The following is a 24,108-nucleotide window of genomic DNA, read 5'->3' on the forward strand; positions in this document are numbered from 1 at the left end:
TAGTTTTAGAAGTCCATAAAATACCTTTATATACTGCAAGGCAAAATCATTGAGTAGCCTTGAATAATGAAGATGAATTTTACTGAGATATGCAATATTCATAGATATACTTTACAAATACATTTCAGGGATCTCATTCTACTATTAGCAGTAAAGTATCATGTGAGACTGAAATACATAAGGAAACTAAAGTATCCTATGAACTTTATGAAGTGAATGTAAATTACTGGCTATATTACAAAGCAATGTCTGGTAAACTAATGATTTTGCAGGATAAGGTCTATTTTCTATTGTAGCTAAATCCTTCAAGAAACTTGCTGTCTAGTTCACTCGCAGCAAAGACAAATTCTCCTAAATATCATTTTGTTTAATTGTATCTGACTAGCAGAAGGCCTTCTCCAAAAGTCTGCAACAGGTTATGATCAACTGTTTTTATAATGTCTTAAATTAATGAAATTCTTTAGTAGCTGACACTATCTACACCATTTAGGAAAAGCTGCGATTTGTCAGAGCAGACAAAGCTGGGCTTTAATCCATCCTTTTAACCATATTGCCAAGTCTGTATTGTTTTCCCTGCATCTCAATTAGAGATAGGCAGGACACCTGGTACTTCTTTATCGGAGTCCCATGGCTGCCAGATGACTCAAAATCCTTAGCAGGTGCTAAGGCAGTGTGAGGATAGCCCTATTACAGAAAGCTGGGGTGGAACAAATTTTTACCATATATAATTGCTCATAAATCAGTCAACTATTAAATGAAAACTTCAGAAGAATTGATAAGCCCATTTTTACCAATGTTCATGTAAATACATTAAGAAAGATTAGTCTCAAATAAACAGGCTTAAAAATTCAAACTTATCCAAAATCTCTGAAAAATCTCCTGATTTAATAATCTCATAATCATTGGTGATTTCCAAAATCACTAGCATGACTATCAAATACTTTTATATCTCTCTCCTACCTTCTCAAGAAGTGCACAAAACAAAATATCTAAAAGAAAAACTAAGCTATCTGAATTTCAGTTTTAACAAAATAAAAAATTTGTACCTATTCTTGTTAAGATCTATTTAAGAGTATTATCATTAATTTTTAATAATAAAATTTTCATATCGAGTAAAGAACTGCTCCAAAATTACTAGTATTGAAGTAAGCTTAAAAATACTGGGAGGTACGAGAAACTTAGTCTCTTTGTCTTGTTTCTGTTGGGAACAAAATTTTTAGTACATCAAAATAGAGGATATTGATGTAGGAGTTCCAATTAAATACTAAGCACAAATCTTGTGAGATCATTGCAAAAAGGAAAAAATAACTAACATACAAACACAGATACATATACATAGACATACAAAGAAAACAAAAGTGAAAAACACCCCCAAACCAAAAAATCTCCCCAAACTCTAGAGAGAGATTTTACAGTATACAATTACTTAAGTTTTATCTCTACTTAAACGTGTACTAATATAATTAAGATTTTAAATGCTGTAATTATTGGGCATACAGTAAAGTGATTTTATTATCATAGCAAGTATTAACAAAGCACAGCAAATTGCCATTTCAAATATGGTCATAGAATCTATGATAAGCAGTATATTGGCTTAAACTAATGCACTATGTGCCCCCAGGGAATGACAGCCTGGGACACTGGTCTTTAACATCCAAATCTGCCCATTAATCTTGACTTTAAATATAATCTATTCTGTAGGAGAAGGAAGAATGGGCATTCAGTGACTTACTGTTTTTGAAATACTGCACTAGTGCCATTTACTAAATCACTTAAAGGGATACAAGGAGAGGGAATTCTAGTAAATTTTGCAGATTTACTAATTTTATAAAACATGCACTTGGCTTTCTCCAACTTTAGCAGGAACATCTCAATTACACAAGAAATTACTGTGAAAAGTTGTCTTAAATTAACTCTTCCTGTTCTTATACAAGGACAGCTACATAAATTGTAACATCAAATATAACTTGGTCGATTTAATTTCAGTTGGAAAAATAACCATCTGTGGAAATATACTGTAGGGTCAGAATCCCTGGAGCTTAAGATAAGCTTTAAGGTAAAGAAGAAGGAAGAAGTAGATTGCTTCGCAATCATCAATGGCTGTGGAAAGAGTTCCAGGAGAAAACAGAAAAGCTCAACGAGTGTATATACAAACAACAGGGTATACTTCATAAAGTCAACAACCTTCCCATTTTTAAAGATACTCAAACTAGACAGAACTCACGGAGGCAGGAGTACATGATTAAAACATTCACTAGCTAGTTATTAAATTGTACATGCAGGAACCTTAAGATGTGCCATATCATGTATTTTAGTCCATTATTTTAGTACCTGTAACTGTAGCACAGTTGACTTACATTTCTATAATAATATACCACATATATATGCTACGTTAAACACTAGGATATATGGAAATTCCAAAAAGACAAAATGTAAAGTAAACAAAGCCAGATTTATTATTTTCTCTGATATTTGAATTGTGGTGGTTTTAAGCCATTTCTCATTACAAATTTTTATGGATATAAGAATACATTATTTTCATCTAAATATAGAAATATCATGAACTACAACTGCCACTGCTGTAGTATAAGCTGGTGGGCTGGGAAGAGATATGGCATGTTAACAAGGGGGTACTACAGGTGGTGGCTTAAATATATTCATTTGCTTTCTTTTTGATAGAGGTTATGTGCTAAAGGAAAGTCAACACTCCTATCAAGAGACTAAGTAAATGTGGAAACATCAGTTCTACAACAGCTATTTTTGCTTCTTCTCTTTTCTGAGCAGCAATTAGTAAAGCAACCCCTTCCCCTCCTCCCTAGCTGTCAAGCTGTTCAGAGCAGTTTGCAACTTGACAATAGTACCATTGTGAATGCTCTCTGGGCTTCCTTCCCACAGAGAGTTAAATGGGCAGTTCCTGCTGCCCATGATTGGTGTCCAGTGAAATAATACTCAAGAGCCAGGTTTTATCAGCTTCACGCCAAAGAAGTGAAGCCAGGGAACCCAAGCCTTCATATCATACTGGACCATATGCCAACCCTGATGGCCCCAAAGGTTTATCACTAAGAATCAGGATCCATCATGTCCCTTGTGAAATTTCACTTCACATACCTTATGTGAAATGCAAAGCTTCACTAAAAACTGAACCTTCTTTACGACTGGCAGGAACAGATGGATGGCAACAGTGGTTTGGCAAGCAAAAGTTATGGTTTAAATAGGCTATAGTGTAGTGTTTGAGAGAACGGGTTTAGCAGAAAATGGGGAGCATTCTGACCCATGCTTTCATTTTTATTTCACTGTAGAGTTATTAAAGCTCACATTAAAAGCTCTTTAGTAAGTGAGAGGGCTTAAAGCACTTGGTTTCTATGTCAAGCAGGCTAACAAGTTAGGCTGAGTTCTGCTTTATAGCATATTTCCTCTGTGATCCCCAACACCATCAGAATCTACGGTTGTTTTTATATTTAGATGGAGACTAGAGTGCAGCATAAATGTGATAAATAACAGCATGAATAGACCAGTTTATCCTCACCACCCCTGCACACAGGTTTTCAACATGGGGAAGAAAACCCTGTTTCAGCCAGCGCCAGTGAGGAGGGTAGGACAGAAGCAGACCAACATCATGTGTGGGTGTTTTAGGGACAGTATGCTTTAATGGAGCTTTCTATCTTGCTGGTGGCACAGCAATATGACCCAACTGTCTAGAATGGCATCTGTGGACTAGACTATCACACTAGATTTGACAAAAACATGGAAGATAGTGGAAGTATTTTTTTTTTTTTTTGGGCCATGAAGCCAACATATAATAATAATAGGAACTCCCCACAATAAGCTATAAACATTTAACTTGCCAGTAATGTATAAAAGCATAATATATATATAAACTAGCAAGACTGTTATGTAAGAATGTAGTCTAAACCAGGTGTTGGGGCACAAACTGTAATCCCAATAACTTGGTAGACAGAAGCAGACTTTGAGTTCAAGGCCAGCCTATGGTATACAGTAAACCTGTGATTAAAAACCCCATCTCAAAAACAGAACGTTAAGTTACAGCTTGCTCAGAAGTGCCATGTTTGTATAGTGCACACACACTGAGTCTAATTCTTAGCCCTATAAAAAGTCTACCATAGGAAATATAAAATCTAAAATGCTCTTTAAAAATGACAAATATGTATAAATGTTTTCAAACATTTATAGATACCTTCTAAATCTCGCCAAGAAAAGACACAAGCTATTACTGTTACTAATCTGACAATAATTGCTTGCTAAATTATACAAAAATTGAAATTTATAAAAGTGATAGTTAAAACATGCATTGGGAAGGCTTTTCCAAGTAGTAGTTCCTCAATTCATCATCAGACAAAAGGCATACAACAATGGAAGGTATTGTTACCAGATGCCACATTGTCAGTAACACCAAAGAGACCCCCCCAAACCAAAACAAAACCCCAAACCAAACCAAACCAAACCAAAAACCAATCCCCCCAAGCTCACTCTTCCTTCTTCTCAGCTGCACTGTCTTTACACACATTTGTCCTCACCTGCCCCCACTCTTCCCTCTGCACTGAATCACCTAACTGTGACTGCATAAAACATCAGATTTATGTCCTTATGTGGCAGAGGGGGAATGGACACCCTGTACTTTAGCACTTATGGGAAGTCAGAGAACAACTTTTTGGGGGAGTTGATTCTTTTTTCTACTTTGTTTTGAGGTAGGGTCTTGTCATTTCAGCAACTGAACTGCTGAACCACGCTTCTGGCCAATTTTCCTGTCTCCACCTTTTATCAGTAGAAGTGCTGGGAATACAGGTGCATGCACTACATCTGGCTTTTTATGTGGGTTCAAAGGGAGGAATTCAGGTTGTTTTTACCCACTGATGCCTGGTCCTAATTTGCATTGTTTGATAACATTACACTTCATATGTTAACCATGTCCCTTTCCTACCCCTGAAACACTAGTCTTCTCTGTCTTATAAAGTCTTATATATCTTTGAAGTAATCTGCAGAACAGAATTCCTTGGGAAAGCCAGTCCTAATGCCCTCTACACCAACACTATCTTTCCTCATTCACAATCACTATCACAGTCTTACTTTGTACATATTCTTTCTGCTGAGTTCTCAGTGTGCAGTTCACTAATTTAGTTCATAGGACTTTCCTTTCCTACATCACTGTATACCCCTCAAATGTGATAACTTTTTTATGTGTGTCTTATTATCCCATATGTACGTCAGACTAGTTTTGAACTCAGATTCTCCACTTGCCTCTGCCTCCTTGCTGGAATTAAAGATGTGCACCATCACAGCCACAACTGGAGGAAACAGTGACTTTTACAATCCTATCTTTTCTCAGACAGCGTCTCCTAGATTGAATGAGTCAACAGATATGTGAGTAAATGACCTGAATTTCCTTAGGAATATGGTTAATGCCATGTCTTGGTAGAGGAGAAAACCTATATTCTATATTAGAAAACATGGTTAAGAAATAAAGTTGAGGGGTTGGGGATTTAGCTCAGTGGTAGAGCGCTTGCCTAGCAAGTGCAAGGTCCTGGGTTCGGTCCCCAGCTCCGAAAAAAAGAAAAGAAAAAAAAAAAGTTGATCATGTAACTAAAGCCATTTTTGTGAGTTCCTACAGTATAAATGTAGTAAAAGTATTAACATCAAGTGAAAGAAACCCAAATAAAAGATTAACTCAAGAGAACATTAAGAGACAATGTTACCACCAGGTGTAGTGAACCACACCTTTAAATTCCAGCACACAGGGAACAGAGGCAGAGAGGCAGCAGCAGGTGGATCTCTGAGAGTTCAAACCCAGTGTGGTCTATATATGAGTCTCAGACTAGCCAGAGCTATATCCCTGTCTCGACAGACGGACAGAGACACAGACATGACACCACAAACACATGCATGTGCACACATACACACATACACACAGACACACAGACACACACACACACACACAGAGAGAGAGAGAGAGAGAGAGAGAGAGAGAGAGAGAGAGAGAGAGAGAGAGAGAATATGGCACTTCGAGATTACTGGCTCAATCCCACAGAACTTTATTACCATCATATATTTATTACACACCACAGAGTTTCACATCTATTTTCTTGCCTTATATTTTTGGGCTCCCCTTTCTTCTTCTTCTCTTAACCTCTTTTCACTATTAGAGAATTATATATGCTAGGCAAGTGTTCTTCAATCAAGTTACAGATCCCTTTAAAAAACTTTTGGTTTTTAAACTTGGAGACATAGTGAATTTACTATGTATTTCTAGTCTGGTATAAAACTTGTGATCCTCCTGCCTCAGCATTTCAAGTGGTTGCTTCTATAGGTGTTTGCCACAGTATTTGGTTGCTTTTATTCATTTTTTCCTTGTTGAAAGCGTAAGTCAGAGATGTTATTTCCAAACCAATAACTTAAAAAAAATGTATGATAAAAGATTACTACAATGACTGAAAAGAATCTACTCGATAATTAGTGATATCATCAACAAAGTTTCCACCCAATGAAAGGAAGAGCTAAAACCAACCAACCCACCACACAGTAGGGTAGGGAATATATTAGTGTCATTATAGAAGTGCAACACATATCCAGGGGCCATGTTTAAAGAACTGCTTTGTTTGCAGAGACACTATTAGGGTCAATGGGATACCTAAGAATACAAAGAGATTCTTCAAAGTAACACCCATGTCTTTGTAACACAGAAGATGTAAATACTCCCATTAGGGAGAGGCAGGCCAATAGGTCTATTTTAACTCTTGGAGAACTCCTAACACAACAAACAATGGCTACAAGGACTCAAAAGACTTTCTTTACATATTTCGGAGTATTTACCAGCTAACCAATTTGTTCATTAAGATCCAAACAGTGATTCAAAAGCATGAAGTATGCCACCAGATAGGGAGGAGGCTCCTTGTGGAATTGCCAATGGCACGAATATACTGGTACAGATTCTCCAGCAGTGAGCTGAAGGGCTAGCTCCCCAGCACCAGAGAACCGCAGCTCCCTCTACTGCTCACCTGTGGCTCTGACCTTTCTCGCCTTTTAGTAAGGATGTGTGAGTATTAGGACCTTTAACTGTATAACATCATTTTGGAGGGGACACCAACATCTGTCACTGCCATCAAGTCAGACATGCCTTGGCTTACCTTTCTCCGTAAAAGATACTCTTTGCTCCTTACCTTTCATTATTCATCTGTGAAAACATGTGATCCTCACTAAATATAATGCTCACTAATAAGAATACTCTGACTAACCAGTCAAATACAAACTCCTGGGACGTAGTGGTGCACAACTGTAATCCTAGTACTCAGGAGGCAGAGGCAAGCAGATCTCTGTAAATGCAAGGCCTGCCTAAAATACGCAGTAAACACTAGGCCAGTCAAGGCTACACAGCAGAACCCTTTCTCAAAATATAAAAGCCAACCAAACAGAACTGACCTTTTCCATGTGTGCGCTGTTGTTTTATTCCTGTGCCAAAGGCAATTTCTTCTGGTTCTAGACTTCATTTTACCCATCCAGTATACTCTACAAAGTGGCAGCTAAGTTATAACATTTTTAAAGATTTTATTTTGTATATATGAGTAATTTTTTGCATGTATGTATATATACCATGCATGTGCCTTGTGTCAGTGGAGTTCAGAAGGAGGCACCGGATCCTGTGAAACTAGTGTTACAGATAGTTATGATCGATCTTCCTGGATGGGTGCTGGAAACTGAACTCAGTTCCTTTTCAAGTGCTTGACCTCTGAGCCATCTTTCCTAGCCCCATGCAATATAGTTTAATATAAATATAAAACTATAAGTTACAAATCAAAAGTTTTTTTAACTTAAAAAATAAGTAAATAATAAACTTGAAAACATAGACAACAGGCTGGAGAGATGACTTACTGGTTAAGAACAGTGTTACTCTTATAGAGGATCTTCCCAGAACCCATGGTGGAAGGCTCACAATCACCTGTGTACTTCAGTTCCAGGGAGACCTGATGGGTCCACGTTCATTTATGTACACACACACACACACACACACACACACACACACACACACACACACACACACACCAACCACACGGTACACAGATGCATACATGCATGCACATACATTCTCTTAAAAATAGAAATAAACCTTTAAAAACATAGGCAAAAGAATACATGTGAACTTTTAGAGTATAATGAGTAAAAATTTTCTGCTGAAAATAAGTTAGGCACACGTCCACTACTGATAGCCTTTGTTCTATTATGGTGTGTTATGGCCCATTTACCATAGGCCAGACATTGTGCTAAGTCAGTGGAATCAAGAGGAAAGTAAGACTTAACAAATATGTATACAAACACGTAACTACTATAGTAAAATGTTCTTAGGCAGTGGGATCAATAAGTTTGCTTCATGGAGGAATTATTTTTACTTTTTGCCCTCCTCAAGATGTGACATCTAGGTCATAATAAAGAGTTTATTAGGTAGGAAATAGCGAAGGCACATGTTCTTGGAGCTTTAAAAAATGAGCATTTGTAGAAGATGAATTAGGCTTAGCTGAACAAAAATGGGGTATGTATGAGGCATGTCTGACAAAGCTATAGCCAAGAACTATGCGGCTGGGAGGGCAAGATGAAAAGATGGGTGTGCAGGTGACCACCCACTGTACGCCCGCTGCAGCAGCCTCAGCGCGCCGGGGTTGTTTCAGACAGTAAGAACAGCATTAGCCGCACACAGTTACAGCTACAGTCTTCTGAGCTGCAGCTAGAGATGACAAACAGGATGCCCCGTGCTTCACTGGATAGTTTTATTTAATCCTTACACTAATCTTGAGTTTGGTACTATAATTGTCTCCTTCTTACAGATTAAATTAAGGATAGTCCATATTTATTGATGTTGTCTTCTAAGAAAATGCTTTACAAAGGACAGTGAATACATAAAATTAGGTAGTTTTTCAAGAAACTCATTTTCTTTTAACACGAAATGGCAGCAATATTGATGGGCCCCCCCTAAGGAGCTTTATAACTCCTATCATAATGAAAGGGAAACTGCATTAGTGGAGCCAATCAATTACCATTCATTTGGCTTTGGCTCTCATACTTCTGCAACAGGTCCTTTACAGCTGAGTAGTAGGACTGCAGGGCTAACAAACTGCAACTAATTGAAGAATTATCATTGAATTTAGTAATTTGTCTGATAAAGATAAACAAAGCCAATTCTGGCATTTAAGAAAAAGTCAATCTAAACAGATTGAGAAAAACCAAATAATAATGGTTGTGGTAGGAAAGCCTAGTAAGCCTACCTAGGTGTAAAGTATTCTTTAAATATGCCATTTAACTAATAATCTTCCTTATACTGTGTGTCTCAGAACACCACATAGAGTATATACAAACACATAGAAAGCCCTGGTTATAAATCACAAGAATTGTAGCACTGGCTGGGCCTGGTGGCACATGCCTTTAATATTAGCACTTGAGAGATGGAGGCAGATGAACTCTGTGAGTTCAAGACTAAGCCTGGTGTACCCAGAGAGTTCCAAGGAAGTCAGGGCTACACAGAGAGACCCTGTCTCAAAAATCAAAACAATAACAAAGAATTACAGCATACATGTTACATTTCATCTACTCAAATCCTATCCCTCCAGTCCCAGATGCTGTACATACCCTTTCCCGATTTTATTCCACACTAATTTCTCCTTCCATGCCAATTTGTCTGTAATCCTACTGGCACTATAATCATTACTGTCCACAGTCTTCCTTATTACATATTACCTGTACAAGGATAAGTACCACCTGAATGTTTGCATTAATTCAAAATCTTTGCTAATATAGTGTAAATGATATACATATATATGGGCGCAGCTTGGTGTGTGTATACACATATATACACAAACATACACATATTCATGTATATCTTTTTTTCTTTTGAGATAAGAGTCTTGCTATTATTGCCCAGGTGGCTTCACACTCACAGTCCTCCTGTCTCAGTTACTCCCATGACTTTCGATAAATATACTTGAGTCTGGTACCACAGACTTGGCCATCTTGACACTCAAGTAAATGTATCTTAAAGAAAAAAAAAACTACAGATATATTCTTGGTTTCTTAATAAGTATAATACTTCATCATCTATCAACATCTATGGTTTGTGTACTTTTATCAAATTATAAAGAGAAATAATTAAGATGTGAAGCAAATCAGAATAAGTCTGTGAATATATAGGTCAGCTTAGCTGGGCCAACGACACACTGTTGAACACCAGTCTAGATGTTCTTATTTCTGTCTAGATGTGATTACTACTTAAATTACTAGACCTGAGTAAAGTCCATTACCCACATTCCACAGGAAGGCCTCATCTAGTCAAAGGCTTTTGAGAAAAAACCTGAAGGTCACCTGAGAAAGAAAGGATTCTACTGCTAGCTGCCTTAAGACTGACAGCAACATCAGCCTTCCTAGGTCTACAGATTTGGTACTTACCAATCCTCTGGGCTGGGGAAGCCCATTCCTTAAAGTACATCTTTCTTATTGTTATGTAACATTTACATTGTATTAGTTATCATAAGCAATCTAAAGAAGATTAACAGACAAAGGAACTTGGTGTGGGTTACAAGAAAGTGTATCAGTTAGAATAAGGGACTGAACTATCTGTAGATTTTGTACCCTTGGGACCCAATCCTCATGGATTCAGAGACTTACATCATCTTATAAATTTTGTTTCTCTGGATTTATTAATGGAATTACATACTATAAATTCTGAAAATTCCTGCATGTAATTCTCACACTAAAACAGAAAAACAATGACAGCATTATACTAAACACATGTGCCTTTCAAGGCATAGTGAAACCTACTTAAAGATAAAACAAATTTTTACTTAAGTAATAGAGTTAAAACTGGCAAGACCATGACATAAAAGCTTTAGAAGACCATGGAATAAAAGCTTTTATTTCCATTGTAAAACCCCAAACTAAGCAACCAAACAAACTGGAACTCTTTCTAGGTAGCTAATAAAATGATGGCCTAAGATCAAACCCAAAACACTGCTCTGGCTCAACGGCTACCCAGAGTCTGCCTGATCTGCCTCCCGAGTGCGGCAATTCAATTCTAATTGCATGATCAAACCAACAAATTGAGCTTAAGAGACAAAAGTACCTAGCTGACAAAGTCAGAGGTTGCATGAAAATGCTTCTCAAGTACAAGTACTGTCAGAAACAACAAGTGAAGTGAGGGGGGAGGTTTCAAAGCTTGAAAGACACTCATCAATACTGACAGATTACTGTAATTCTGGTTGCTAGCATGATCGATTTGGGCAGCATATGACAATCAATACTGTCCTCATTTTCTGAACAACATTAGATTCATAGTTACAGAAGATGTTCCTAGGACAAAATTTAAACTTCATTTAATGATCATAAATAGCACAATTTATGCTGTGGAATCTTAGTAGGCACTATTATTGTGCATATGATAACTGAGCCAGCAGTATAATTATATAAATACAATTGAGTTTATTATATTTCACCTTTTTAAGTCTTTGATGAGCATTAAAATATTAACTCTGGTGGTTTTCAAAACCAATGTCTATTTCAATTCCTACTATCATTCATGTTAAGCATATTGATTTATTTTAGAATATACAATTTTCTCCTGACTGAAAATCTGATGTCAAAATCATATATTTTAAACACATTATTGAAATCAGTATGTTACTTAAAATTAAAACATATATTCTTATGTTTTAGTACCTCTCAATACAAGTATCCAGTTGTAATTTATTATATAAACCTTCATGTTAAAATCAAGTAAAGAAGTTATTTCCCCATAACATTCCTTCCTACCTCCATTCATTCATTTCTACTTCTGAGGTGGGGTTATGCTATGCTGCGGTTGGTCTTGAATGCGTGATCGGAGGTGATCCTTCTCTTTGACTTTCCAGTTTTAGATGTAGGAGCATTGACTACATGTGGCTCCTCCTCAACAATCGGAATATAGAATACTCTATAGAATATAGGTTATCTTGTACATTTTGCAAAACATAATATATTCTCTAGCTTAATGAAGGATAGGAATATCTATTGTTACTTCTCTTGATATATACGGAGAATTTTTCAGGAACCCCCATGGATAATAAAAATCTGTGGACATTCAAGTCCCTTTCGTATAATGGTAAAGTATTTGCACATAGTCAATCTCTGCATTACTTATAGTAGCGAGTATACAAATATAAGTACCACATTAGTAGTTGTTATACTAGTATTAAAGGGACAGTGAGAAGAAAGCTTTTCCCCTAAGTATTTTTCACATACAGCTGGTTAGATTTTTCAAATGTGGAACCCTGGATATGTAGGGCTGAGCACTTTTAAACGGTATGAAAGACAATTTCCTACACTGTAGAGAGGTTGGTTTGGTCTATGTAGTATTTTCACTCTATTTTTTTTATCTTAAAATGTTGTGTCTGTGTGTACATGTGCTCAGCCCATGTGTGTGAGTACAGGTTCCTGAAGAGGCTGGAAGCATCATGGAGCTCAAATTACAGGTGCTTGTGAGCTGTACGACGTGGAACCAAGCGCCAGTCCTCTGCAAGAGCGGTACACGATCGCAACTGCCGAGCCCTTACTCTGTATTCTGCAAGCAATTTTGTTGCTAAGAACTTTTCAGATTTGCTGTTTTAAAAACAGTGTTCATTTCTACTGTTTTCACTGAAATTATTTCTTTTCATCCTACAATATTCTCTAATGAGGCAATCAATATGATTAAATATTAAAAATAGCATAAAGTAGGTCTGAGAATTCACCTCAAGCAGCTAATCAGCCCAATACAAAAACTCAATTAAGCAATTCCTTAGTCTTCAGTGGAGATGTTTTATATCAATTGTAATATTTCTAAGTAACATAATTAATTACATAAAATATTATTTAGCACTCACATTAATGCCTAGACAATATTAGAATCTTTCTACAGAAAACAAACTGGATTCAAAGATTCTAGGACTTGAGCTGAGATTATGACTTGGTGGTAGAGTAACTAGCATGAGGAGGGCCTGGGTTTAATTCTAGAAACTGAAGGAAAGGGAGAAAACCCAACCTGATTCTGTGGCATGACCAAGACCACAATCACTAGGTTCATTTTGTAGGGAAGCACAGTGAGGTGAGGGAAGTCCAGGGATATGCTGAGGACAGTGCAGCCTGGAGGAGCAGCGCCAGTCAGAGTGGCTGGTTCCAGAAGCCATGTTCCTAAGCATCCCACATCACTGAATACCTCTGTGACCCATGTTATACTGTTCTATGCTTAGAAGGTTTTTAATCTTATTCACTTCATTATTTATCATTTAAGACTGGTTCAATTTTCATTTTTCTCATGAATGTTTCTGGATACCTACTTACAGCTAACTGTTTGGTCCCTTACTAGTATATATGCTGCACATTCCTCTTTTAAAACAATGGAGTAAAAACAGTATGCTTTAGGGCTTGAGAGATGGCTCAGTGGTTAAGAGCACTGATTGGTCTTCTAGAGGTCCTGAGTTCAAATCCCAGCACACAACCATCTGTAATGGGATCTGATGCCCTCTTCTGGTGTGTCTGAAGACAGCTACAGTGTACTCATATACATACATACATACATACATACATACATACATAATTCTTTTAAAAAACAGTATATTTTTCCATGGAGATTGAATTATTTTCAATGATTATTTGGATTATTTCTACACCTCCAGAGTAGCACAGAGCTTGACATATAATGGAATTCTAATTAACTAACCAAAGATTAATATTTATTGAAAGTATAGAAGGAAACATACCACTCAAGTATCACAATTATTCAATCACTAGGGAGGAACTCTGCCATCTACTTATTAATACATAACAAACACTTACCCTTTAGTAAAGTAGATAGATGTAGGCTAGTATACTAACCACATAGTTAAAAAGGATACAAGTTTTGATACAATGGAATCAGTGATTTCAGAGCACGGCTAGCATTTATTGCTGTGGATCGAACCATAATGGGCAGAACTTTTCCATTCACAATAGCACCATCAAAAAGGGGACCAAAGAAGGGAACCTGATAGAAAGATCAGAACATAATTTTGAAGTCAAACTGTAGAAAGAGTTTAATAAAAACAATCAAGATCCTTTACAAACAAATGTGTTTTTGCTTCTTCTTTGGTTGTATTTCAAGTAAAAATATTCAAATACATTTTTTTTACAAGATGTATTACTCATACTAGGACAACAAACAAAAACAACCAAGGTCAATAATGTGTCCATTCACAAGGACTATGTGCTTTGAATAGCTAAGTAATTTATATCTTCTGCCAACTTCCAAAGTTTTGTAGTTTCAACTGTATACACACATAAAATCAATTCCTCTATTAAGCAAACAGGAAAAGATACACATTTTTACAGGTAGGCAGTTAGATGGTTATTCTTGTGAGTTTTATTCTTATAGTTTGGACATGAAATGTCTTCCCAAAGCTCATGTTGAATGTTCAAGTCCCAGGACCATGTTTGGAAGGGTAGCTCTAGGCAAGGAACTGGGTAACAAGACTTTTGACCCACAGGCCCTGAATCATTGAAGTCAAATAACCATGGACTGAAATCATATTTTTTCTAGGAGTTTGTCACAGTGACAAAAAGCAAACTTTAAAAATATAAAAATATAAAAAGAAAGCACTCAGTTTGTAGGCTGCACAAAATTATGCTGTACCCTGTAATAAGTTGACTTCTGGTCTATTAAACAAACAAACAAACAAAAAAAGCCCTACCACAAAAAAATATTGTCCACTGGGAAAATTTATAAATGAAGACTTAACCCAAGTCAAGGAATTCTGAAGCTTCTCAATCAACTGTCAAAACAATTTTCTATTAAAAGCATTCATTTTAAAATAAGGAATATATGAGCATAATGTCAAATTTTTGTTATCTTAAGAAATGCTTTTGAAATAGTTGTTGAAATCCTGTGGTACGTCTAAGCTATCCAACCACAGGAGAGGTAACATCTTTTTAACAGTCAAAAATTATTTGTAGGCATTTCATTTATTATTTTAAAGATATTTCTAGTGTTCTAAGACAGGATTTCATTAAGTAGCACTGGCTGTCCTGGGATTTGCTAAATAGATCAGGTTGGTCTGTGGCAATCATCTTGCCTCAATCCTGCTGAAATTACAACTGTGCCTTGTTAATACCTGCCTGCTTTTTACTGTGTCTTTTAGGAAACTAATTGTTTTCTACTTTAATAAAAGCTGAGCTAAGTACAACAAACTTGTACTCAGGCACTGCTTAGCTGTCTCCTTAGGTGGGCCAGTTCTGTCAATACCATGTTTAAGACAATCTACACAGCTCCTGTGGGTTGCATTTCCCCCCTTCCCACAATTGCAAATCTATTATTAAGACAGAAGCTAAGAAGTTCTCACCTCTGGCTTTTTCATGATCTGGATACTGAACATGTGGTTTTTCATTGGATATATTACAATGAGGACATCACCAAACTCTGTAGGAATAATTCCTCTCCTGTAGTCTCTAGTATGTTCAGACCAAACAATGTGTACTTCATCATTTCCTAGATGTCTCAACTGTAAAATCAAGGAAATAGTTTACAGCATTTTTAAAAAGTCATGTGCGCATAGTTATGCAACTAGTGACATCAAACTATACAGAAGGGGAATGGTTGATCATTTTAGCAACACATAAAAAACAATACTCAAAGTCATCAAGGGACAACAGAAGAAGACCAGGCATTTTCAACTCCCACAGTCAGAGAGACAGAAAGAACTTAGAAGAGTCATAGCCCGACTCTTTTAACCTGGCAACTGTACCAGTGCAGCTCCATTCTCAAAGGTTAGTTTTTTAAACTAACTGATTTGAGTCTCTTCTCCTCTTACTGTATCCACTTTCTGCAGTGCTAATGAGGTAGCCTGGAAAAGGCAGCAGAAGAGAAACAAACAAATAGCCAACTCATAAATTTTATAATCACTTACTGAGCAAGAAAGAGTTGGCTATTTTTAACTAACAATTTTTTAACTAACTACTAATTTTTATGTACCTCCACAATGAAACTTATAAAATTCTCTAAATAGATACCTTAATATTTATTAGGTCATGAAATGTTATTTAGATATCTGTGCTATTTACAAAGGTGCTTCTGGCAATCTTGAGAAAGTTCTGTTATGATAATTAAAACTGTAAGAAAGGATTTAAAAGTTGTTTCTAATAACTTGTTTAAAATGAATTTACTGTCCATTATTGAGTTTTCTTCATGTAGATTATGGTATAAATCTAAATTTCATTATACAATTCCATCTCTGGTTTGTCTAGAGCCTCTGCTACTTGGAACATGTGAGTGTGTGTCTGGTGGACGTTTAACAGTGGCTCTTCCATTGCTCCCAGAAAGCTTAGAAGATGAAAGAAGGAGCTGGGGATGGGCAATTTCTGTTTATTATATATGTAATTTCTGGATTAAATCTAAAAGGTAGATAAAAAAACTTAATGTTTGACTAAAACAAAAAGAAGAGTTAAGTTCAATTTTTTCAAAGGATCTTTTTACTCACTCCTTAGCCCTGGAATTAACTTCTTACACCTGTGTACAACATACAGGAATGACATAAATGCAGACTTGAACTTCGTGCCGTTTTTAAAAAGCAAAAAAGAGATTACACAACCTAGAAAAGCCATGGCCCTATAATTTCATTTTTTAATCAAAATACTTTAAAAATATCCTTCCTATACAGCCATCCCCATGTGTCAGCTTCCCTAATAGGTTTATGTTAACTGAATACAAAAGAAATGTGAAATAAATTTAACCAGGAGGGATGATCCAATCTAATTTTGATACATTAATGTCATATGCTGTACATGTTACAATAGCAGCCAGATCTAATACTAAGCTCCAGGCTATACTGAGATTTCCAAATGGCAGATTGTTCTAAGTGATATCAAGTATAATTGAAGTAATAAATGATAGTAAAAGCTGAGCACACTGTCAGGAAGAATTTAAGTATTTACTTTTTAAAATTAAATGAGTTAGGTTAGGAAAGACAAGACAACTGAAATAATGCAGGTCTCAATTTACAGAAAATTCCTTTTATTTATCTGCTACATTAACCCTTGAACTCTTGCCAAAATTATCTATAATTTCTAGTGCCACTTATCTAAAGAAACAAGAGAATAAGACAACTGTATTATTATCTTTTATCCAAAGTTGTCTTCAAATATCTTCCACACAGTACTTAAGGTCTGTTAGATGTTTAAAGAACACATTTTTTGTCAAGATATAGAATTTTTTTGTATAGATTCATGTGCATCAACAAATCACTCTACATGTGTTTGATATTTAGAGAAAAAACTTTTATGAAAATCCTTTATTATTTAGATTCCTATGCAAAGAATATAGTTGCTTGAGGCTATCATATGACATTTTTATAACTTTAAAACCTGAAGTATGATTAAACATAAATTCAGATGTTGTTAATCATTACTGTATTTTGGAAATTTTTGAAAAACCAGTGAAAGATGACTTTCTAGTGCTTAAAAGGTAACAGAAGTCATAATGCCAATAATAAAAGCAAGTCAGCAAACAAATTTGGTACAGATAATTTATATACTATTTTATATTTATTTGTTACCTCTTAAGGACTTAACAGGTCAGTCTTATGCATACTCAGTAAGTTTTCCTGTACTCTAAATTTCTTCAAGGGTACCTTTCTTTTCTTCTTTCTGTCTGTCTGTCTTTCTCCCTCCCTCCTCCTTTTATTTCTTTTCCTTCTGTTCTTTTTTGTTTGTTTGTTTGTTTATAGGGTTTCTCTGTATAGCTTTGACTGTCCTGAAACTTAATGTAGACTAGGGTGGCCTCGAACATAGAGATTCTGCCTTTGCTGCCTAAGTGCTTGTACTAAAGCATGTATATTTCTGAACCCATGTGCAAGCCAGTTTTTGAAAGAACACTCAAGACTGCTATGTATATGGGACAGGTCTATAAGACCACTGGTAACCAAAGTACTCTTCTAAAGTCACGTCAACTGCTACTGACGTCACTCTGGAATCTAAAGTGTATAAAGTAGTATACAGATGACCAGTGTTAGTTTGTGAAGAAAATAAAATGAAATTCAGCATGTATAAACTCTAGTTCTTCATCCATTATCAAATGTTAACACTGAAAGATACACTAGGGGAAAAATTTCATAACCAAATAGTAGCTTCATTGTGACATCCTGAGGTAGATGCCTGTCCTTTGCTCAAATACTTTAAAGCTAACCAAGCAAGTGAAAGATCTATATTAGAAGAACTTAACACACATATGTAGTCACTGATAAGTGGATATTAGCCCCAAAGCTCAGAATAACCAAGATACAATTTACAGACCACATGAAGCTCAAGAAGAAGACAAAAGTAAGGATGCTAAAGTACTTCTTAGGAGGGGAACAAAATATTCACAGGAGGAGAGCAGAGACGGAAGGAAAGGCCATCCAGAGACTGCCACACATGGGGATCTATCCACATGCAGTCACCAAACCCAGTCACTAATGGGGATTCCAGGAGGTGCAGGTTGACAGGAGCCTGATACAGCTGTCTCCTGAGAGGCTCTGCCAGAGCCTGACAAAAACAGAGGTAGATGCTTGTAGCCAACCATTGGCTTGAGAACGAGGTCCCCAATGGAGGAGGTAGAGGAAGAACTGAGGTAACTGAGTAAGTTTGCAACCCCATAGGAAGAACAACAATATTAACCAACCAGACATCCCAGAGCTCCCAGGGACTAAACCACCAACCATTGAGAAGACAGGGATGGACCTATGGCTCCATCCATACATGTAGCAGAGGATGGCCTTGTCAGGCATCCATGGGAGGAGAGACCCTTGGTCCTGTTAAGGCTTGATGCCCCAGTGTAGGGGAATGCCAGTGGGGAGGAGGGAGGGAGTGTGTGGGTGGGGGAGCACCCTCATGGAGGTGGGGGATGGGATGGAGGGTTTCCAGAGGGGAAACCGGGAAAGGGGATAACATTTGAAATGTAAATAAAGAAAATATCAAATTAAAAAAAAAGAAAAAAGAAAAAAAATAAGAATTTCAAGTCTCTGAAGTAAGAAACTGAAGAAGACCTCAGAAGACAGAAAGATTTCCCATGCTCATGGATCAGCAGAATTAACATAGTAAAAATGGACATCTTACCTAAAGCAATCTACAGAGTCAATGTAATCCCCATCAAAATTCCAACTCAATCCTTTACAGAGAAAGAAAGAGCAATTCTCCAATTTATCTGGAATAACAAAAAACCCAGGATATAAAAAACCATTCTCAACAATAAAAGAACTTCCAGGGGAATTACCATCTCTGACCTCAAGCTATACTACAGAGCAACAGTGATACAACCACATGGTATTGGTACAGAGACAGACAGGTGGATCAATGGAATAGAATTGAAGACCCAGAAATGAACCCACACACCTATGGTCACTTGACAAAGGAGCCAAAACCATCCAGTGGAAAAAAAGATATCATTTTCAACAAATGGTGCAGGTTTAACTGGAGGTCAGCATGGAGAAGAATGCAAATCATCCCATTCTTATCTCCTTGTACAAAGCTCAAATCCAAGTGGATCAAGGGCCTACACATCAAACCAAATACAATAAATCTAATAGAAGAGAAAGTGAGAAAGAACCTTGAATACATTGGCACAGGAAACATTTTCTGAACAGAATACCAATGGGTTATGTTCTAAGATCAAGAATTGACAAATGGGACTTCATAAAATTGAAAGGCTTCTGTAAGGCAAAGAACACTGTCAATAGGACAAAACAGCAATCCACAGATTGGGAAAAGATCTTTACCAACCCTACATCTGATAGAGGGCTTAATATCCAAAATATAAAAAAAAAACTCATGAAGTTAGACTCCAGAGAACCAAAGAACCTTATTAAAAATGGGGTACAGAGCTAAACAGAATTATCAACTGAGGAATCTCAAATGGCTGAGAAGCACTTAAAGAAATGTTCAATGTCCTTAATCATCAGGGTATGCAAATCAAAACAACCCTGAGATTCCACCTCACACCAGTCAGAATGACTAAGATCAAAAATTCAGGTGACAACAGGTGCTGGTGAGGATATGGAGAAAGAGGAACACTCCTTCATGGCTGGTAGGATTGCATACTGGTACAACTACTCTGGAAATCAGTCTGGTGGTTCCTGAGAAAACTGGAAATAGTTCTACTTGAGGACCCAGTTATACCACTCCTGGGCATATACCCAAAAAAATGCTTCAACATATAACAAGGACACATGCTCCACTATGTTCATAGCAGTCTTTTTTTATAATAGCCAGAAGTTGGCAACAACCCAGATGTTCCTCCACAGAGGAATAGATACAGAAAATGGGGTACATTTACACAATGGAATACTACTCAGCTATTAAAAAGAATGACTTCATGAAATTCTCAGGCAAATGGATGGAACTTGAAAATATCCTGAGTGAGGTAACCCAGTCACAAAAGAACACACATAGTATGCACTCACTGATAAGTGGATGTTAGCTAAAAAGAAGCTCAGAATGCCCACAATAGAATCCACAGACCATATGAAACTCACACCAAATTGTGGATTCTACATTGCTGCTCAGTGGGGGGAAGAGGATATCTCTGTGAAGTAGAGGAAGAGAGGGATCTGGTGGGGAGAGAGAATGGAGAGGGAAAAAGGGAGCTAGTTCAGGTATGGGAGGAGATGGGGGAGAAGTACAGAGGGTCAGGAACATGAAAGTAGGTGTGTAGCAATGGGGAAGGAGGAACTGGGAGTAGCTACTAGAAGTCCCAGATGCCAGGGACCCAAGAGGTTCCCAGGATGCAAAAGGGGAGACTTTAGCCAAAATAACCAACAAAAGGGAGATAGAACCTGTAGAGACCATAACCAGTGGATAGTAATGGCCCCCAGTTGAGGGATGAGGTCACTCACCCACCTCAAGAATATGAATCCAGAATTCCTCCTGTCAAAAGAAAATGCAGGGACAAAGAGTGGAGCAGAAACTCAAGCAAAGGCCCTCCAGAGACTGCCTCACCTAGTGATCTATCCCATCTGGAACCCAGACACTATTGCTGATGCCAAGAAATGCTTGCTGACATGAGCCCAGTATAGCTGTCCCCTGAGAGGCTCTGCCAGAGCTGGACCAATACAGATGCACACAGCCAAACACCAGACTGAGTGCAAGGACCCCAATGGAGAAGTTAGGGCAAGGACTGTAGGAGATGAAGGGGTTTGCAACCTCATAGGAAGAACAACATATCAATCAACCAGACCCCCTAAAGCTCCCAGGGACCAAACCTTCAGCCAAAAAGTATACACGGGGTACCCATGGCTCCAGCTAGATATGTAGCAGAGCCTATCTGGCATCGCTGGGAGAGGAACCCCTTGGTCCTGTGGAGGCTTGATGACCCAGGAACACTAGGCCTTTAAGGCAGGAATGGGCAGGCAGATCGGAGAGCACCCTCAGAGGCAGGGGGGGACGGGATAGGAGGCTTGTGGAGGGGAAACTGGGAAGGAGGATAACATTTGAAATGTAAATAACAAATAAAAATAAAAAAAGGGAAAAAAGTTATGAAGTTTAAGTGTTCACAATTAGACCATTCTACCTTTAATGAACCCAAATCATAACATTATTCACTGAAGCAAACCCTGCCTTCCTGACACTAGTTCTTACAAATTAGCCTTACCAATGAATCCAATATGTATTCTATAAGTTATCTTTTCAGGTATTTGAAGATCAGTTTAATATTTCACTTTTCTTTTTCAGGTTAAAGTGTCATTTTCCTGGATTATTTTCTCAGTTTACCAATGTTTCTATTAAACCACAATGTCTGGAATAGAACATCAGTATGTGCTCTAATACAGCAAACTCATTAATGAGACTATTTCTTCCTTTGTTACTAAATTATTTTCTGAAACTTTATGGTATCATGAACAGATAGTCAACTCAAACTTTCCTTGCTAACAATTCTTTTTAACAATCTTTAAAATGTCCCGATTTTAAAAGAAAATTAGTGTGTGTGTGTGTATGGTGTGTGTGTATGGTGTATGTGTGTGTGTGTGTGTGTGTGTGTATGGTGTGTGTGTATGGTGTGTGTGTGTGTGTATGGTGTGTGTGTGTGTGGTGTGTGTGTGTGTGTGTATGGTGTGTGTGTGTGTGTGTGGTGTGTGTGTGTGTGTGTGTGTGTGTGTGTATGGTGTGTGTGTGTGTGTGTGTGTGTGTGTGTGTGTGTGTGTGTGTGTGTGTGTGTGTAGATTTCTAGGGGACTGAATTTAGGTTGCCAGGCTTAGCATCAAGTTCCTCTACCCACTCAGCCACTGGCAAAGTTCTTTTAATCAGGTAAAATCAACTGCTCAATTTAAAGAGAGGATTTCATACTTCTAAGTTTTATATTGCCAGATCTATGCTATCTTAGGCTTGCTAAGGTCTCTTGTTAAATGGATACTGCTCTTCAGTTTGCTGGCTCAATCTTTTCCAGATAAGAGTTATCATTAAATTAAAATTCTTACATCGTCATTTAAGTTCTGAACAAGAATACCAAATGGTTAGTGTAAGAGAGTAATTACAGATTTTCAGTCTTCTTAAAAAGATACCTCTCATTTATTAAGGTTATTTATTACATACTATATATAAAGGGCATCCTGTTCTACATGTTCTGTGATAATTCACTTAATATTCATAATAATTATAAGGCAAGTGCAATCAGTATTACTGTTTTTCTAAATAAACAATTGAAACTTAAAAGATGAAGTAGTTTGAATAATAAAACAAAACAAACCTTTGACAGAAACAATATTCTATTTTATAGGCAATCAGGTCCCAGAACCCAAAGCTGAACCATTTTGCAATATTGCCTCTTGTTATATGTGTTTGTGTTCTGAATGTGATTATGCATTTAGTCATTATCATACATACCAAACTATTAAGACGACATTGCTTTAACTTACACACACAAAATTCACACAGTCTATGGTTGGCCCTCATCTTGTAGTCCCATTAAAACAAATTCATTCTGATGTGATTAGCTGTGCTGAACTTACTACCGTGGCTTCTAGTGATCATTGCCTCATCTAAGTGCTCACAAGCCATCTGCTTACTAATCCTATTTTCCTGGAGTCCATGAATGTTGGTATTTCAGAGGGATGGGCTTCTCTACCCCTTTGTAAAGGCAGATATTTGCCACTATTACAGACCAGATGCACCCTCCTAAAGCTTATATACCGAAATCCTAGCCCTGGCTGTGATGTGATTAAGCATTTAAGTCCTACTAGGTAGGGACGTTGGGAGGTGATAAGATCATTTTAAAAAATCCTTTTATTTTATAACACTGCAGTTATGTTCATACACACCAGAAGAAGGTTTTGGATCCCATTACAGATGGTTGTGAGATTTGAACTCAGAACCTCTGGGAGAACAGTCAGTGTCCTTAACCACTCGGCCATCTCTTCAGCCCTGTGGATCATTTTTTTAAGGGGGTAGTAACTATTAAGAAAAGACTCCAGAGAGCTTGCTTGCCACTTTACAAATGGAGTTATTATGAGAGGTACAGTCATCTGTGAACAGGTTAGTGGCTCCCCAACAGACACTGTCAGTTGATCTCACCAGCTCCTATACCTGTGAGAAGTAACTAAAGCTTATACAGTTCTGGTTTCTGGCATTTGTTACAGGAGTTTAAAAGAATGAAGACACCCACTTTATAGTAGCCCAACACATTCATCTTTTTAATAAGGAATCTAGAGTTAATGACTTACTTCCTTAGTGTCATAAAATGTAAGAATCATGTAAAGTAACTATTTTTGTCTCATAAGTGCTCTTGAGTGGAGCAGAAATTGAAGGAAAGGCTATCCAGAGACTGTCCCACCTGGGGATCCATCCCATATACAGACACCAAACCCAGTCACTATTGCTGATGCCAAGAAGTGCATGCTGACAAGAGCCTGATATGGATGTTTCATGAGAGGCTCTGCCACAGACTGACCAATACAGATGCAGATGCTCACAGCCAACCATTGGACTGAGCATGGGGTCCCCAATGGAAGAGTTAGAGAAAGGAATGAAGGAGCTGAAGAGGTTTGCAACCTTATAGGAAGAACAACAATATCAACCAACCAACCCCCCTCTTCCCCAGGCTCCCAGGGACTA

The 24,108-nt window shown here is 37.3% G+C and overlaps 1 protein-coding gene across 11 annotated transcripts in view; it reads right to left on the reverse strand.

Moving 5' to 3' along the window:
* Ralgapa1 (Ral GTPase activating protein catalytic subunit alpha 1) overlaps positions 1-24,108 on the reverse strand; it is a 356,627-nt gene that overhangs the window by 16,782 nt on the left and 315,737 nt on the right. For all 11 annotated transcript variants that reach the window (XR_004388482.1, XM_032907763.1, XM_032907764.1 and 8 more), the window contains 2 exons: positions 15,378-15,536; positions 13,899-14,026 (listed from right to left, as the gene is read on the reverse strand). Coding sequence is in view for 10 of the 11 variants with exons in the window: in XM_032907763.1 (XP_032763654.1) it covers positions 13,899-14,026; positions 15,378-15,536 (287 nt within the window). In the remaining variant the exon portion in view is untranslated. The remainder of the gene's footprint in view (positions 1-13,898; positions 14,027-15,377; positions 15,537-24,108) is intronic.

This window comes from Rattus rattus, chromosome 7 (assembly GCF_011064425.1).
Source record: "Rattus rattus isolate New Zealand chromosome 7, Rrattus_CSIRO_v1, whole genome shotgun sequence".
In the NCBI taxonomy this organism is placed as follows: Eukaryota; Metazoa; Chordata; class Mammalia; order Rodentia; family Muridae; genus Rattus; species Rattus rattus.